Below are 14,516 nucleotides of genomic sequence, written 5' to 3' on the forward strand. Positions count from 1 at the left end.
GAGAGGTGGAAGTGTAGGCGTCCAGGGAACCAAGTGGTCACAGGCAAGGAAGTCAGACCAGAAAGGAGAAGCCTGCAAGAACTATTGAGGCCTGTGTCAAGCCAGTGCTGATCCCAGCCCTTTCTGCTCTCTCCTCTAAACACAAAACACATAATTACACATGTGTAGAGACAGCTGCTCAGGCAGAGTAAACATGTTCACTCAGAACAAATACATGAGAATTTTCTTTTGCTCACATGGGGACACTGAATTATGGATCATCTCACAACTCAGATGGACAATCGTTTTCTTCTCAGGCACTGAGATGGACAGAATTGTTTAAGGCCAGCACCCGTTGTCTGTGACTACAGAGATGTTGTTTAACAAAGCCTGGGAACAATGGTGCTCCATGGAAGCAACCTCAGCCCTCTTGGCCGTATCAAACTTAATCCAAGCTCAGTACACACCAAACTGTAAAACCGAAAACTGTGGAACATTCAGGAGAAGCCTTTGTGAATTTACATTGGGCCCTTGTTTGCTACGTCCAGCACCAAATCATGGCCTACAAAATAGCAAACTGGCCCACTGAATTTTATCAAGTTTAGGTAGTACTTTTTGCACAACTGCTAAAGAGAGTAAGCAAATTAAATGCTTGGTGGAGGACTTACATCTGGAATATATGAAGAGTACTCAGATAAAAACCAATCTATCTCACGAGTGGCCCCGAGACAAATAATTGAATAACGAAATGGTAAATATCCTAGATAAAATGGGTATGGAATCTGAAGAGCCATTTCTCCAAAGACCATGTACAGATAATAGATAATAAAATAACTGTCAGCATATTACTCATGAGAAACGTGCAAATAGAACCCCAATGTGCTACCAGTGCGCACTAGTATGCTGCAGGGCTCCACCTCCTGGGGAAGGTGAAGACAAAGCAGGACTCACAGATGGTCCTGAGGCAAGAGGAAGATGCTGATTTAGGTTTGGCTCTTTCTTTAGCAGCTAAACATTTACAGCTACGTTACCCAACAGTCCTACTGCCGGGACAAACGTCCAGGACGTAAAAAGATGGCTTCTCTACAAAATGAAACTGGGAAAAACAAGCACACCTGTACCCTTGTCCACTGGGGCAGACACAGGAGGGTGGCTCGGTTAACACTGTGGGGACTGTGGTGATATAGGCAGTAACCACACTCCTAAATCTTTGCCAAAGGGCTCGCTAACAGGGTTTTCACGAACGCCTCACACAATCTGTTGAAATTGATGATATGGCGCCCAAAGTCCTAGGGAAACAGAAAGTATCTTCGCTTCTCCTGACATCTTATGTAACAAGGTCCTTATGCTACTGAAATTTAACTTCAGCGTGAAAATGAAATTTACTCGCTACTCAGGAATTCCTCTTCCTTGAAAAGCCACCGCTTCACGCCTTTCCACGCTGTGGTTACCAAAGCTGTTGAGGTGAGAATAATTAAGACAATGTACAAACTTAGAAGCCACTTCTTTTCTGTGTTCTTGGATGGTCCTTCCTTGATCTGATCTAGAAATAAAAGATATGTTAAACATTAAACGGTGAGATTTCCTTTCAAATTGTGACAAATTCGTTAAAATATTTTTCTTTTCTTTTTCAATCAAGGAACATGGAAAACTAACTCCAGTGCCACAATAATTGTTGGTGCACCTAAAAATGTTCCTTAAAACACAGAAACAACCTTTCAGAGGTTCCCAGCGTATTCTGAGCACACTAAAGCCCCATTGTAACCCTGTGAGGGCCTTAATCCAATGATCTGAAGGGCAGGTTGATCACGATAAGGGTACCCAACTTGGATGTGATACAGGGCTCTCAACAGATCTCATTGTGCTTGTCTGTCACCTCTTCGCAGGGAAGAGATGACTGGCTTCTCACCTTAGGGCTATATTTATATATATATGAGATTGTGACGCTATCTACAGGACCACGAGACTAAAATGGAGAAGCTTGACTCCATCCCTTGCTGAGAGTGCCTACCCAAGCTGGGCAGATCCTAAGTGTTCAAGCAGAAAGTGCAAGTGAGTGGGGAAAATGGGGAGGATGGTCCACAGAGTGAGTTCCAGGACAGCCAGGGCTACACAGAGAAACCTGGACTCAAGAAACTGTGAGAGAGAGAGAGAAAGAGAGAGAGAGAAAGAGAGAGAGAGAAAGAGAGAGAGAGAGAGAGAGAGAGAGAGATATCCAGAACTACTTTCAAATCTAATGGGTGCATAAACAACAGACACCAGAGGCTGTCATGGAAACACTCCCCACCCCCCATGACAGATACAGCAGCATAAAGAGACAGACAGCCCATGACACCTGCCTGGTCTCACACACATTTAACAGAAATGGCAAGCAGGTTTCTATTTGGGACCAACATTTGGTCCCATTATTTGAGAAAAGTCTAACTGCCTTCTGATTCCAATACTATAAGTCTCTCTTCAGGCAGCAAAATGTGGCTTCACTTGAATGGAACTGGGTCATTTTACAACCTTTTCCCAAGGGCTATTTAAAGACATAAATACTTGCCAGGCTGGTTACGCCTCAGGGAAGCTCGGCCACGCGTTGCACAGTTTGGAGGTGTGTAGCCACCAGTACAATGACACTCGCCAAGGGAATTGCATACCTAGGATCGTTTTGAGACATGTAAATGAGTTTACAAAACTATGAAACTACGTTCTGTGCCATAATACTTACTTTTTTGTCTTAGCCAAGTATGAGTATATTTACATGATTTAAAGAGAGAATTCCATAAAGTGAATACTTGGTTCCATAGACTAGAACTCACACTCACCAAAGAAAGAACTATTAAAAAGTGCCAAAGGGAGACATATTTGGACAAGGAAGCTGTAACATCTTCAAATGCTTGTCCTTAATTTTAGAGAGCAGCTTCCAACACACCCATCGGCTCTAAATCTAGCGGTGTGCCAGGGGCAGCCGATCCCAAGGCTGATTTGCATTCATCTTCCCCCCTTCTTCATATCCAGTGACTTCCTGTTGGCTGCTTTAAATAGTGGCCTTTACAAGCAAGGACCAAAACCTTCCCCATGCTAATTGTAAAATGTTTACTAGCAGAGAGCTGCTCCTCATGTAACCCAGCTTACGTCATCTTCGCTGGCTCTAAATTTCAACACAAGAACAAGAATCTCAGCCAGGCAATGGTGGTGCACGCCTTTAATCCCAGCATTTGGAAGGCAGAGGCAGGCGAGTCTCTGTGAGTTCGAGGCCAGCCTAGTCTACAGAGCAAGTGCCAGGACAGGCTCCAGAGCTACAGTGAAACCCTTTTCATGATAATAAATTTTCTAAATGCAAAGAAAATGAAAATCTTGACAATGAAAGAAAAAAAAAGATCAAATAAAAATTGCAGTGGAAGGAGCCATCAACAGACTAGTTCAAACGGAAAAACCAATGGGTGAACGAATAAAGAAATACACTGACGTGGAATCTCACTTAGTCATAAAGAAGAATAAAATTGCATCATTTGTACAAATGGGTGTCACTATAGGTCATCATGCTATATGAAACTTTCCCAGCCAGGCTCTGAGAGATGTGCCCACTGCAGCAAGAGCTGCGTGATAAGGTCCAGCTGCTTTCTCACTTATAGCCACTGCGAGGCATCAGCCTATGGCATGACACCACCCACACTCAGGGCAGGTCTGCCTGCCTTAGTCAAAACTTCCTTCTGACACCTTCACCAGTAGACCCTGGTGGTGTCTCTTGGTGATTGAAGAGGAACCATCCCAGGTTTGCTTTTCTTAGCATTGGTGACAACATTGGTTACTGTTTGCCTTCCTAAGGACAGCCATTCTGATTGAGGTGAGATTGCACATTGTTGTCTAGATTTGCATGTCCTCGATAGCTAACGGTAGCGAGTATGTGGTTTTCCAGACATCTGTTGGCTACTTGTACTGCTTCTTTGGAGAAGTTTATATTCAGAAACACTGTGAAGTCAGTACAAGCATCAGGGGCTGCTGTTGGGGAGAGGGAAAGAAGGGTAGATAAGCCAAGTGCGGAGGACACTGCCCGTTGCAGAGAGAGCCGATGGCCACAGATGGAAGACATTGAGTGATTCTAAGATTGCATTGTTAAACACCAGACTTTGGGTGACAATAACCGGCTGAAGTCTGTCACCAGTTATAATGGATATAACACCGTGCTGCCTCACACTGTCGTGAGGGGGAGGAGCTTGTACTTGCCACTCAGATTTCTGTAAGCATAGAGATGTACTATACTGTAAATACAAAGATGTATTTTCAAGAGAGAGATGAAGCTGACATTTTTATGAACCCACAGACTCGCAAACAGGAGAGTTATCTCCTTGTGGTGAACAGACTGCTTTGGTTCCTTTATCTTTTCCTTTTTTGTGGGGGGTGCATTGAGACAGGGTTTCTCTGTGTAACACAGCCCTAGCTGTCCTGGAACTAGCTCTTGTAAACCAGGCTAGCCTCCAACTCCCAGAGATCCACCTGCCTCTGCCTCCCAAGTGCTGGGATTAAAGGCATGCGCCACCACCTATAACTACTTAGGTTCTTAATTCCTTTGGAAAAGTGCCCCGGGATTTATTAAAGTCATTATCTATTGGACTTAACCAAAAACATTTTCTAACATTAACTTTAGCTGCTGAGTTTGACTGTGCATTTCAGTTCCCAGGGGTCAACAGGCCTTGGTGCCTTGTTGTTGCGGGAGGTCCTTCCACTCCTCCAGCCAATAGCCGCTGAGATATCAGCCCATTGGGGCGTGGTCTCTCTCCCTTTAAAAAAGCGGCTACTTCCCTTCCCACTCTTTTTACTTCCTGCTCCAGTTCCAGCGACTAGACTTCTTCCTGATTGCGCAGAGGGCTGTTGTCTGGGACAGTTATCTGTAAGTTTTTCCCCCTTTTAATAAATACCACCCTATTAATCATGATTCCAGACTGGTGTGGCATTGTTTGTGACTTACGCCTTCACCTTGTGAACCCCAAATGAGACCAGTACATTCCTGATGCTGTGGAACACCCAAGGAATAGGGGCTACTTACTCCGTTTCCATTGCACTTGCTTGCACAAATCTGTGACTCGGCCTTAAGGAACCTTGTTTCTACACATTCACCATTTAAACAAATCTAAAGAAAGCAGAAAGAAGTCTCCAAGTCAGAGGGCTCCAGCCATCTTAACATTGTAATTAGAAATTTAATACCAAAACCATAACCATTCACTGCTATAAATTTAAGGCTAGTCATTTTTTGCAGCATTCCTCAATTTTTGAAATCTACTCTTACTAGTTTAAAAAAGTAGTAATATATATGTATATATATATATGCACATATACACATACACACACACACACACACACACATATAGTCTCTGTGACAGGGTTCCCTGTATAACAGCTCTTGCTGTCCTGGAACTAGCTCTTGTAGACCAGGCTGGCCTCAAACCCACAGAGATCCGCCAGCCTCTGCCTCACGAGTGCTGGGATAAAAGGTGTACACAACCACCGCCCATAAGATATTTTTTTTTAATTCTATTGAGCTTTGATTTTTGAACAGTGTGATATTTAGGACTACATGTGTTAATCACTGAGGGTTTGGAGATTATTCGGGTACACCCAAGTGCTCTAAGGATGGGGCAATAATGATCGTAACACACGCACCGCTGTGATATGAGAAGTAGAGAGTTAGAACACGGGAAGAAACAGAGAAACTGAAATTTTCCTATGAATCTACACCGAAAACATAAGGGCTGGCATTTGAAACAGCTCTCATGTGGTCTGGGAAGTAGGTAGCTTTAACAAAACATGATATGACGTGTTTCCGCACAAACGCAGATACGGTCAGAAATTAAAAGAGATTCTGAGGAAAATTTATCCCTTTTGGGTTTTCTAGAGGTTTGAGTTGGAGTCATGGATGCAAAGTAAAATTATAATAATCAATCAGATTACACTTAGCTCAAACTATTGCTAAGCATTGTTATATCTGTTTTATGTAATCGACTTTAGTCTCCACAAAAGCCCTCCAGAAGAAATGCTGTTATCTCCAAAATTACTTATTCTAGAAACATCACACATTATTTAGGTGGCTGGTAAAATGTCTAGGTATCCTGACTTCAAGGGTGGCCTAATCCACTGGGCCTCGAAAGCTAAGTGGATTTCCTCTCAGATGAAAAGTGCTCGAGTACAGTCCATTCCCGAGAGTTCTTTTCTCCACACTCGAGCCCTCCCTCGTTATGCTGAAGTGACAAAGAAATGCAACATTTCTATTTCTCTATCACCAGCTAAACATCAGTAAAAGGCACTCATTTCTCCCTCCAAATATTTAGGGTTAGACAGTGCAAGTCACGGTTGGATACTTTAATATGAAAATGCTGGCCAAAATAATAGATGAAACAAGATTTTGTTGCTTTGTTTTGTTTTGTTTTTTGAGACAGGGTTTCTTTGTAGCTTTGGTTCCTGTCCTGGAACTAGCTCTTGTAGACCAGGCTGGCCTCGAGCTCCCAGAGATCCACCTGCCTCTGCCTCCCAAGCGCTGGGATTAAAGGCGTGTGCCACCACCGCCCGGCCCAAATAAAACAAGATTTTTAAGAAACTGCTTACAAGTGACTCACCCTATCCTGGTCACACAAAGTACCATTAAAGACCTTGAGAGGATCTTCTTGGACACTCGATCCAAAGTCCACAGCGATACATACTTGGTCCCGAACAAAAGCATAGATCACAGAAGCGGTGCTGTTATTAGGCGGGATGTATGGGGTTCGGCTGGGGTAAGTACAAATTAATCTCCCACAGATGAGATTCCTGAGAACATAAAAATGATTAGTATGCGTTAGGTGGTTATTAGAAAAACTTTGTCATTATTTGATTAAAAACTGTGACTCAGCATTTATGCCAACACAGAGAAGATATGATATGCTTATATAAATATTTAAGGTAGAAAGCTGAAACACACTGATATAAAATATTCATTATTACTCAGTCTCTTGTTTATTCTGTAGATTATATAGTTACTGTGAAGTAATCAATTAGAGGCAGCGATGAATAATTGCAATGATGAAAAAATCGCAAATGAATAAATTTGTTACATGTATCCTCAAGGACCTTTGTAATTGATATTAAACATGATAAAAATCCCACCATAATTCCATAAATAAAATAAGTCCTTATAGAAATTTAAGACAAGGTGGTATTCTAGCTTAACAGTTCCAGAAAGTTCTGCCGACATTACAGACCCAAAGCTTATAATTCAGTTTTAATCAGGAAGCATAAACAATTCAAGGAAGTTTCAAAGGCCGCGGTGCATTTGATAAACTACCAATGGTTTGAGCATGTGTGTGTGTGTCTGTGTGTGTGTATATGTGTGTTTGTGTGTGTGCATACATATGTCTGTGTATCTATGTATGTATATGTATGTCAGGTCAGTGTGTGTGTGTGTGTGTGTGTGTGTGCCAACTATTATTTAACCCAGTGTTTAGTTCATAGCAGGATATTAATAAATATTTTTAGGAGCAAAAGGCAATAACTTTGGAAGGAAAGACTCTGTGGGCACTGTGAACATCGGTTTTAAATTTGGAGTTAGGGACCAAATGATCACCTACAAATAAATGCTTTGTATGTTATCTCATAGCAGAACAATGTCCAGGCCTGGACCTTCATTCGGGCTTCATATTCACTGCCATGCCCATAGGGCACATGAAACAACTGGAATTTGTGGTATATACTAAGGACAAAAGCTAAATAAAAAAAAGTATATAACACAGAGAGTACTGTTGTCCTGTGTGGCATACCTCCATCCACAGAAGATATATCTGTTTTGCCGGTCTTTACCACAGTTGCCAAACCTATCAGTTTGACCCTGGATCTCTTCATAGCAGGAAAATGGAGCGTTCCGTGAACCTATCAAAATTTGAAATATATTTAGATTAAAATATATGTTTATATCCCTCCATGTCCTCGTACACTGTATTTCCTTTACCTCTGTCTCCATTATTGCCTAACTCAAACGGCTTCTTAATAAGTCATAAGGACAGAGAAAGTTCTATGAGAAAGGTTGTGTCCGTGACTATAACTGAATGATGCTTTTCTACCCTGTATTCATTCCCAGAGAGAATACAAGAGAAGGAAGAGTTAGAGATGTGCATACAGGGTGGGCCTTGTCACAGACAGCAACAGAGCAACAGAAGGCACCATTGCTCAGTCGGAGGCAAGTCTTCCCAAATGGCTTACTGCTGACGGGTCCGTCCTGCGCACTGCATGAAATCAGGGAAGGGTAAAACTGCATCGTGAGCATCTGCTCTAATCAGGGAGTTAATCCGCTGACAGATTCGTTACTTAGGGGCGTTAATAGGAAGTGCCAGGAATCTGAGATGGGTTAGGTTCTGAAATGTAGGCCATAAACTGGTTGGTTTTAATGTCAGCATGACGATATAGAATAGCAGGGGACCGGTGTCTCAGTGAAGGAGTGTCTAGATCGGGCTGGCCTGCCTGTGTGAGGTTTGATGTGGGAACACCCAGCCCACCATGGGTGGCGTATGTGTGCAATGGCTACACAGCTGGTACCCATAGCGTAGACCAGGACCAGGCGGGGTTCCGTGGGGTCTGGAAGTGGCTACCCCTCCATTCTAGAAGCTGTGTGACAGGAGCTACTTCTTGGCAATGTGGAGAGAAACACTATGGCATTTCCTTTTTCGGAAAGGTTTGGAGACGATGGCTGTTGGTGGCCAAACTGTCAAGAAGTCCCAGCTTCCACAGAGCAAACCAATGGAAGTCACAAGTATTTTTAATATTGTTCAACATCACTAATCATCAAGCAAATAGCAAAAAGTAACCAGAGTGAAATATTATCTCACAGATGTTCATTTGAGTGTCAAAAAAGACAAAAGCTAACCAACATTGGTGAGCATTGTGGGTAGAAGTGCTCAGCCATTGGTGACGGGGATGGGGCACTCAGCCATTGGTGTCAGAAGTATAAGCTGGTTATAGAATCTATTGAAAACAGTTGGGAAGGAACTTCTTTAAGAACTGGGAAGTCTGACCCTCTCTGAGGCGTGGATGGGAGGTGAGGTGTGAGGTGGGGGGAAGGCAGAGAGGGAGGAGTAGGAGAAAGGGGGGAAGTGGGAACTGAGATTGGTGTGTAAAATGAGAAAAGACTGTTTTTAAAAATTAATTTTTTTTAAAAAAAGGACTCAATACAGAGTTATCTTATGATTCAGAATTCCACCTTGCTGTATTTAAGGGGGGATGAAAGCATTTTCTCAAGGAGATATGCACAGTTCCAGGCTCGGGGTTACAGGCTTCACAACTGCCAACATTTTGAAACAACCTAAAAGTGCACTGAGCTTTAAATTAAAAATAATGAACAGATTAAACATAATTTAAAAATAATCTGTAAGAGATAGATGGATAGATAGATAGATAGATAGATAGATAGATAGATAGATACATACATACATACATACATAGATACATAGATAGATACATAGATACATAGATAGATAGATATGGATAATACATAGACAGACAGACAAATAGATAGTAGGTAGGTAGATAGACGGCTAGATAAATAGACAGATAGATAGGTAGATGATAGATAGGGTATTTAAATATCAAGTGCTATTTAGACATAGATTTGATGCTTTTTGTCACAAGAATGAATCTCTCCAAGACATTGTGCTAAGTGAAATGAGTCAGGTACAGAGGTGAAAACTATGTTATCTCACTTATACGTGATATCTAAAACTGTCAAATTCACAGAAGCACAGTATGGGACCTGGGGAAGGGGAAAAGAGATAACAGTCAAGAGGTTCAAAGTCTGATTTATGTAAAGCGGTTCAGCTTAAAGGAGCTAAAAGACAACCTCATGAAAATAGGAAATAATACTCTTATATATTTGAAATTTGCTGAGAGCTTAGATCTTAAGATTTTATTTACTGCACGTACTGGCTTTGTGGGATCCTAGGCTGTTTGGATGTTCACCTTACTAGACCTGGAAGGAGGTGGGAGGTCCTTGGACTCCCCACAGGGCAGGGAACCTGGTCTGCTCTTCAGGCTGATGAGAGAGGGGAGTTGACTGGGGGAGGGGAGGGATATGGGAGGCGGTAGCGGGGAAGAGACAGAAATTTTTAATAAATAAATAAATATTTTTATTTAAAGCTAAAAGAGAAAGCAGTACCTAAGGGAAGTTTTATATGTATTTATTTTAATTAGCTTGACCATGGCAAATACCTAAGTATATGTGCAGATATCAACTATCCAGTCCTATACCCAAAGCCATTTTGTATTTGACAGTCACACTTCAATAAAAAAAATACTTCTAAAACAATGTAAATATTAAATAAAAATTGAAATCTACATGGTGGTTCCTATTGTTTGAGCAATGTGAAAAGAAAGCGTGAGTCACTGACTTAGATGTAACAAAATTTTACCTTTTCCATACATCTCCTCGCAGCGTTTATTCAGGTCCGGACAGTCTCCGTTGTAACAGATAGATCCGCCGTCCCGGCAGGTGTGCCCATTGCGTATGGTTACATCAGCTGGACAGAGTCCTGAGCTCCCATTGCAGACTTCAGGAATATCACATTTCAGATGCTTTGGGGGCCTGCATGCATGGTTTTGTGGTAAAAACTAACAGGAAAAAAATTATAAATAACAATACTGTGTTCTCAAGTATTTTAAAACAGTATTGATCGTGTGTTCCTTTGATTCCTTAGTGTTTTTCAATCTCTTAGTATAAGTTGCTGTGCTATTCACTTAAAAATAAGCTGAATGCTTATATGAAAACAAGAGATAGGGCATAGAAATATAAGGATTGGTATAAGAAAAATTATGTTATGGGATCGGGGACTGACTCAATGGGGCAAGGGTTTGCTGCAGAGCATGAGGAACTGAGTGTGTATTCCCAGAGCACACATAAAAGCTGGGCGTGGCGGTGTGCATCAGCAAGCCCAGGACTAGTGCAGGGGTGGAGGTGGGGGGCCAGAGAAGCAGATTCCAAGGTTCATGCACCAGTCAGGGTAACTGGAGTAACAAGCTTCCAGCTGAGAAAGAGACATAGATCAAAGAAACAAAGTAGAGAAGGAATAGAGGAAAGCCATCCCCGTGTCAACACCCGGCTCCCATATGATGGAGGAAGGTCATTGGTTAAAACATAGGTGAGTGGAGTAAACAGAACAGAATGCTGGGAGGAAGAGGAAGTGAGCTCAGACTCCATAGCTCTCCCCTCTCCCGGGGTAGACTCGATGAAGCTCTGACCCAGGATGGACATAGGCTAGAATCTTCCCGGTAAGCGCACCTTGGGGTGCTACACACATTATTAGAAATGGGCTAGTCCAGATGCGAGAGTTAGCCGAGAAGAGGCTAGATATAATGGGCCAAGCAGTGTTTAAAAGAATACAATTTGTGTGTTGTTATTTTGGGGCATAAGCTAGCCAGGCAACCAGGAGCTGGGGCGGCAGGAATGCAACCGCAGCTCTCTACAACACCCATACGGGCCACTGTGAGCACATGTGCACACAGGCACACATGCCATTGGCCTTTCATTCAAGGAAGCAAAAACAACTGTTAGCTTTGGAAAATAGGCGTGTAGAGTGAAAATATTTTAATTAAGTCAATTTCAAAAAAAATAGAAATGTTTACACCATAGTTTGCAATTGTGGAAGACTTATCAATTCTGTTATAAGTTAAAACGAAAAGGAAAATGGTTAGCTGGACCTGGTGGTACAGTCTTGCAATTCCAAGTTTTTGGGATACTGAGGCAGGGGGATTATAAATTCAAGGACATCCAGGGTTACAGAGTGAGCTCAAGCACAGCATGGGTCAAACAGAGAAACTCTGCCACACACAGAAAAAGGGTCAGGGGCAGCGCCAAGTCAATAGAAATACAATATTGGGCAAAGACTGCAACAATGAAGAAAATGTCACAAAATAAGAAACTGAATCCTTAATTCATTATCTTTTTCTTCACTTAAAAGGTAATTTGCTTTCACATAAAACTGTAGTCATAAATCAACACATCCCCTGTATAATTCATAGGTGCTTACACAACGTCACTAAACTTAAATCTTACTTGACAAGATTGGCAGCAGGTTTGTGAGGGAGACATGCTGTCGCATTTGCTTCCTGGTTTCAGAACACAAGTTGTAGGTTCACAACAGCTGTTGGGCCCACATTGCTGCAAAGGAAGACATGTGTCAGTGGCAAAACTTGATAGAGCTATGTAGTCTAGGAAGACATTAACAATAGTGGCATGTACTGATATTAGCATCCATGAATAATCATCATGATTAATGGGGTTTTAATAGAGCAACTGATAGCCTACTTTTCCTCCCAATCCAATTAGAAGCCATAGAAAAATACACGAGATACCTTTTTCCAACAGTTGGATACGACAGAGAAAGAAGAACCATGAATCACTATAGACGAAAACCAAATAAATGACTGCACAGTTTGGTAGGTATTTTTCTGAGAAGACCATGATAATCTTGATGACTTAAATAGACAAGATTGTTCCCCCGACCCACTGCCATCTGCAACTCTGCAAGCTAGTTCTGGACCCACAGGATGCAAACCCTTTTTGTATGTGACCCCCCGCCTTTGCAGGCTTCTTTCTTTTCCCATTCTACCTCTGTCTTCTCTATTTCCCCCTTCCACATGGCCATTTCCACATCCACAGGCCTAGGTCCAGTTAGGTGGCCTTTTAGCCTGCTTTGTCCAAATGCCACCTTTGTTCAGATACTTCTTCCCTCTCTCATGCTCATCCAGCCCCCACAGGTCAATTTCTGGACCTGTGGTTTCAGAACCTGGTCCAGTTGAACAGCTTGTCCACCGGGTTTATCTGGGCTCGCTCAGGTCATGCAGCTCCTGTACTGGGCCAGTCTAAGGAAAGTTTGACTATCACATCAGAAAAGCAACCAAACAAAAAAGCTCACATGCCCAGGTCAAACAGCCAAGGCAGCTTATATCATACTCAGTAGTCCTTTGACATGTTATCTATTAGAACCACCAAGATGAACCACGGAACACAGAAATGAAAAGGACAATCGTCTACTTTACAAAATAATGCAAGGATGAAAGCTAGACATGAGCAATCACTTCACTGAACTCTGATATCAAGAAACCCTTGAAAGTGCCCAACAACGTACAAACACATAGCCGAATGACATTAAGGTAACTCTGAATTTGAACATTGAATTCAATATAAATATCTCTTTATTGAAATGAAGAAGAATTGAAAAACTTGATATACCACTTAGAAAATTCAGGAACAGTCTTTCATGTAGAACAAATCAAGCAGAAGACAGAGTATCAAGACTCAAAGTAAAGGATCTAGACAAAAAAGAGAGTGCGAAAAGATTAAACAAACACAGGAAAAGAACATGAAGTAACTTTCAGACCTTATGTAAAGATGAAGCCTTCAAATTATAGGCTTGGGTAATGGAGAAGAATGGCCAGAGGCAAGGATGAGATCGTGTACAAGATCACAGAAGAAAAATTCCCCAAACTAAGGAAGGACATACACACACACACACACACACACACACACACACACACACACACATATGAAGCACACAGAACCCCAACTAGACAAGACCAGAAAAAACACCCCACAGCATAGCATAACTAAACACTAAATATATAGAACAAAGAAAAACTACTAAAAATTTCAAGAAAAAAAAACCAAAGTCACATATAAAAGAAAACCTATCCGAATATTTCTCAATAAAAACTGAAAGCCAGAAGAGTCTGAAGCAAAGCATTCCAAGTTCTAAAAGACCATGACTGACAACCTAGACTACTGTACCCAGAAAAACTATCTGCAATAGTTAAAGAAGGAAAAAGAACTTTAATGATACAAAAGAGCTTTAAAATTCATAACAAAGAACAGAGCACTGAGCATCATACATGAAGAGATGAATAAAGAAACACCCAAGAGACTCTAGTAAGAAAACAAAGCTATAATTTAATGATATACAAAGCACAACTAAGAACACAAATCTTCAAAAAATAAATACTGCAATCTATAAACCCATTTCAATATTCACTGTCAATATTAATGGCTTCAAATCTCTAACCAAAAAGTCACAGCAATGGATTAAGAAACAAAACCCATCTATCTCTTGTCTATAAGAAAGTCATCCTAGCTTTAGAAATAGGTGCCAGAGGTATGGAAAAATTCTCCATGTAAATGGAAACAAGGGACAAACATTCATAGCTATTTTAATATCTGACAGAATAGACTTCAAGCCAAAATTAATCGGAAGAGTTAGGAAAGGACACTATATGCTTGTTAAAGGAAAGATCCCAAGAAGATATTGCTATTCTAATCATTTATGTACCAAACAGCAGAGCGTCAACACCACTATCAGCTAAGATCACATGTTGACCCTTAAATATTGAAAGCAGGAGTCATCAGTATCCCTATCACCACCAAGAGAAAGGTCATTGAGACAACAAATTAAGAGAGAAATCCTGAAATCAGTGGGTGGTGGCAAATGCCTTTAATGCCAGCACTAGGGAGGCAGAAGCAGGCAGATCTGTGAGTTTGAGGCTAGCCT

The 14,516-nt window shown here is 41.5% G+C and overlaps 1 protein-coding gene across 1 annotated transcript in view; it reads right to left on the reverse strand.

Moving 5' to 3' along the window:
• Positions 1-14,516, reverse strand: part of Adam32 (ADAM metallopeptidase domain 32) — a 65,599-nt gene that overhangs the window by 6,892 nt on the left and 44,191 nt on the right. The window contains exons 13-19 of the mRNA XM_005362442.3: positions 12,029-12,133; positions 10,389-10,587; positions 7,752-7,860; positions 6,576-6,765; positions 5,012-5,095; positions 2,525-2,621; positions 1,366-1,522 (exon numbers count right to left, since the gene is read on the reverse strand). Coding sequence (XP_005362499.1) covers positions 1,366-1,522; positions 2,525-2,621; positions 5,012-5,095; positions 6,576-6,765; positions 7,752-7,860; positions 10,389-10,587; positions 12,029-12,133 — 941 coding nt within the window. The remainder of the gene's footprint in view (positions 1-1,365; positions 1,523-2,524; positions 2,622-5,011; positions 5,096-6,575; positions 6,766-7,751; positions 7,861-10,388; positions 10,588-12,028; positions 12,134-14,516) is intronic.

This window comes from Microtus ochrogaster, linkage group LG7_11, assembly GCF_000317375.1.
Source record: "Microtus ochrogaster isolate Prairie Vole_2 linkage group LG7_11, MicOch1.0, whole genome shotgun sequence".
Classification (NCBI taxonomy): Eukaryota; Metazoa; Chordata; class Mammalia; order Rodentia; family Cricetidae; genus Microtus; species Microtus ochrogaster.